This window comes from Kryptolebias marmoratus, linkage group LG14 (genome assembly GCF_001649575.2).
Source record: "Kryptolebias marmoratus isolate JLee-2015 linkage group LG14, ASM164957v2, whole genome shotgun sequence".
Lineage (NCBI taxonomy): Eukaryota > Metazoa > Chordata > Actinopteri > Cyprinodontiformes > Rivulidae > Kryptolebias > Kryptolebias marmoratus.
The window spans coordinates 2429568-2433893 of record NC_051443.1 but is presented as its reverse complement, the minus strand read 5'-3'; the positions used below and the strand labels follow the sequence as shown (position 1 = coordinate 2433893).

The window sequence follows — 4326 nt, the reverse complement described above, 5'->3', positions numbered from 1 at the left end:
ATAAACTGAATATTTTTTTGAAAATCCGTTCTAGTTTTTTGGTTAGCCAGTCGTGCCGTCATACCATGTGAAGTTTCACTTCAATTGGCTTTGAGCCTCGGGAGGAGTTAACGAAAGTAGGTCACGCATATTTTGCAAGTTTTCTACTAATTAGCATTATTTAATTTTTTTTTCCAAAACTCACATAAAAAGGCGTTGTTCACAGAACACAACAGAATAGAGATACTGAGCGTACAACTAGTTGTTGTAACAGAATTTGCAGAAAGGCATTTTTTGCTGTAACAGCACCACCTAGAGGTTAAATGTTGCAACTTTTCCCTCATACGTAGAGAGCCCAATTCTGTAATAGATCAGTAATTTCCTCGAAGTTAAAGTTCGATTTGGCCGAGTTGAAAGCTCAAAACTGAGATAGCATATAAGCCACGCCCACTTCATTATAATAGTCAAGATATCGTCTTAGGGTGCAGTCTTGATCATCTGTACCAAGTTTGGTGTAAATCCATCAAGCGGTTATTCAGATATAAACTTTATGAAATTATAGCGCCCCCTATCGGTACAACCACATAAAATTTAAAACAAAGTGGCAACATCTCATTCACTATTGGGATCTAAATGCATTTTCCATAATCTTAAAGTATGGCGGAGAAATTCATAGTTAATCGTGCTAGCTAGCACTGAAGTGTTTGGTATTGCGTTACTCGCACAAAATTCAAAATTTTTTAAACTTTTGTATCATCCCTTTAACAGATCGGCCTATAGATGGTATGTACCAGGTTTCACGTTGATCCATGTGGGAGTAGTATTTGAAAGCAGGTTTTGCCTTTATCGCGCTATAGCAAAAAATCTAGTTAGGCGGAAGTGGGCGTGGCCAATGTAAAAAAGATGCAGAATCATCTATAGTTTTAGGAGCCATCAAGATTTTGAGTGTAGGACTTACAGTTTAGGAGTTATATGCAAAAACGCATTGTCCTTTGTTATAGCGCCCCCTAGGTATGGGACGTTATGATTTTTTTTGTCTGAGTAGCGGTAGAGTTTTTCTATCAGACTGCCTTGTTGGTTTTTCTCCATAAGTTTCTCGTTTTTCTGGCCAACGTATTTTACCGGAGAATAATAATAATAATACGGTTAGGGTTAGGGTTAGGGTGCAACCCTAACAGGCGTTCCTAGCAGGAGCAGGCGAACGTCTGCTCCCAGAGGAGCAGGTGAACGGCCATGCCTTGCATTGGCCGCTGCTTGCTCCCGTGGGCTTGGAACCCTAATTATGAAAAATCCTTACAAAAACAATAGGGGTCCCTGCTCTGTTGGGAGGGAGGGGGGGGGGGATATTGGTTCGGGAAACGCTGCATTTTACAGGTTTGTTATTGTTGTTTAATGAAAAGTTTTCTTTTCTATGTAATCTATGTTTAAGTTATGTTGCTGTGCAGGTGCACACCATCAGTCTGTAAAATCTATAAAGACATTTGTCATAATGAAAGTATTGAAACCATTCACATTGATATTGATTATAACCACCACTAAAAAAATCTCAAAGAAACTTCAAAGAGCGTCACTATAACGATCGCACAAAACCCCAACTTAATCCTGCAATGAACCAAGGCACACACTGGTGACAGCAGCTAACACACATTCAACTTCCAAGCTAAAGAGGGGCAGACAAAACTACAGGCCTAAAAGGCAAGCCCCAAACAGACACTGAACAAAAAATACAAGCCAGATCCCAAAACCCCTCGAACTGTGATCAGCAGAAGACCTAGGCCACAGCAGACTTGTTAAAAACTTTCAGAACCTGTCTTGTTCAACATTGAAGCAGGGACAAACTCAGTTTTAGCTGCTTCAACAGTTTTGAACGGATTTGACACTCAACTTGCTGTAGGCAGAAAAACAGCGGTTATTTCAGCTGAAACATTAAAGAAATAAAATGTTCGACTAAAAATATCGATGGCATCAAATCAAATGTTTAGCTATGACGACTATTCACATCAGTCCTGTTTGCTGGAAGGGCCTTTAGAAGTTAAATCACTGGTCAGTGAGGAACACAGAGTAGATGTCTGTTACATCATTCAAACAAATGGTAGCATTCATTTCATGGCTGTGGGTTATTGGAATCTTTAGTCACACAATTTTCCAAGTGTCACGTAAGAGTAAAATGCTTCAGACAGTGACATCTTCATCAGCCAGTTAATGAACTGTGTGCTGCAACTGAAGTCCAATATCAGTAAACTGTTGGTTTTTTTCATTTGTGCTTGTTTGTGTGTGAAATAAATGGCTTGGAGTTTTGAAATCTTCCCCCAGTCCTCCAAATTCTTCTGTTTGTACTTCCTCTTTTTGCTGTATTTTGTCTCTGATTCCTTATCAGCTCTGTGTGCAGCTGTTTCTGCTGCGTCATTGCACCTGATTTTCCTACTGAGTTTCAGTCTTTAATGATGTCACCTGAGTGAAATACTTCCTCTGTGTTTGCTTGTAGGAGGTGGAGCGCATCAACAGAATCGTGCAGGAGTACCAGAAAAAGAAAAATGTAAGCACATTGCCCTGTATTAAGTTTTTATTTTTTATTTCAAACAGGTTAAAATAATACAAAATAACAGACACAGAAACATTGAAAATACACTAAAAGTAGAAATGAAGATAAAAGAAATTAATAAATAAGTACTTACCACTGTTATCTGTTAAAAAAATTTAGTCAGATAAACTTAATGTGAGATTTCCAGGAAATTTCTGTCATTTATTATCCCCTTGTCAGGAATTTGCACAGACCAGCCAAAGAAACAATGAATAGGTTCAAAAAAGCTTCTTAATTTATTACAAAATGTCAGGAAAAAAATGTTTCAAAATAATGAATTGGGTCTAACACAAAAGTGAATACAACAGACCTTAACCCAGGCAGCAACCCACACAGCTCGAGCACAAAAAACTGACCTCCTAAACAAGACATGAGGGAAACTTAAATAGTGGCTGATCAGACCACTGCTGACACACAAGGGGTAAATAATTAACAAACTAACATACAAAAACTTAATACTGGTCAGAAATACTAACAACTTAAATAAAACAAATACTACTACACAAAACTAGTGACCCATAACAGAACTAGGTGACCCACAACAGAAGAAAACTAAACAAGTAATAAATAAATTTCCCCTCCCCTTACAAATGAATGGTATGGCCCACTGAAAAGATTATGCCATATAAGGAGAAGAAAAGTGGCTGGGATTCTTCTTTGTGGCACCCCAGCAGCAACTCCAAAGGAAACTGGTAACTCAAACAAAAAGAAAGTTAATCTGTTGCATATCAAAAACAATATAGCCAACTGACAAATAAAGTCAACTAAATGTGTGCACTGCAAATAGTTAACTAAAGAGTCAGGCTAAAAACAAGTTTAATTGAAAATGAAAATCTAAAACTACCTAATCTTTAATATGTAAACTCACAATAATGAAAACCAAAAAGAATAAAACAGTTACCATTATCTTTAGTGTGTGTGACAGCAGGAAGAGCTGTCACACCCCTCCAGGAATTAAGTTTCATGTACTCTTTCTATATTAACACCCTTTATCTGTGCCTAATCTTGGTGCTTTTGTTAGTAAATACCATGAGTTTTGTTTTGTTCAGATTTGATGATAGCTTATTTTTGTCAAACCAGCTTTAATTTTTAACAAATTCTAAAGTAATAGTGTCCAAAAGTTGCTGTAAATTCTCACCAGAACCTAACATGTTTGTATCATCATCAATGAGATAAATTTTAGGATTTGTGATACTTTACTTATGTCATTAACGTAAAGAATGAATAACAAACACTGACCCCCTGTGGAACACCAGAAAATGTCCAAACTTGAAATTCTCCCATCTTCACAAATTGTTTCCTGTTCTTTAAATAACTTCTCACACAGTCTACTGCAATACCCCAATCCCATATTGTTCCAGGTTGATTAATATTTCATTATTTATTGTGGCAAATGCTTTTGTTGGATCAATGAATACCCCTACAGCATATTTCTTTTTGTCTATAAAATTTGTAATTTACTCAGTAAGTTCAATTAAAGCTTGTGATGTTCACCGATTACTTCAGAATCCATATTGATTGTTAAATAGTAAATGGTATTTTTCTTTGAAATGATCTAATCTGTTATTGAAAGGCTTTTCCTGAAATTTTGAGAATGATGGGAGAAGAGAAACGGGTTGATAATTTGAAGTGCTTCGATCAAGTTCTCCCAGATAGCCCCCACTGTGGGGGGGGTGGGGGGGTCGCTCTGTGGGGGCTCCGTGGGGGCTCCCCATTGGCATCTTTGGGGTTCCATGGCCTCAGTTGACACTGGATTGGTTTGGGCG

At 37.5% G+C, this 4326-nt stretch overlaps 1 protein-coding gene across 3 annotated transcripts in view; it reads left to right on the top strand.

Annotated features, from left to right (window-relative positions):
* The window catches only part of marveld2a (MARVEL domain containing 2a), a 46872-nt gene that overhangs the window by 36755 nt on the left and 5791 nt on the right, over positions 1–4326 (top strand). For 2 of the 3 annotated variants that reach the window (XM_025011054.2, XM_017437954.3), the window contains one exon: positions 2465–2515. The exons of the other annotated variant lie outside the window; for it this stretch is intronic. In XM_025011054.2, the coding sequence (XP_024866822.1) occupies positions 2465–2515 (51 nt within the window). The remainder of the gene's footprint in view (positions 1–2464; positions 2516–4326) is intronic. 3 annotated transcript variants of the gene reach the window in all.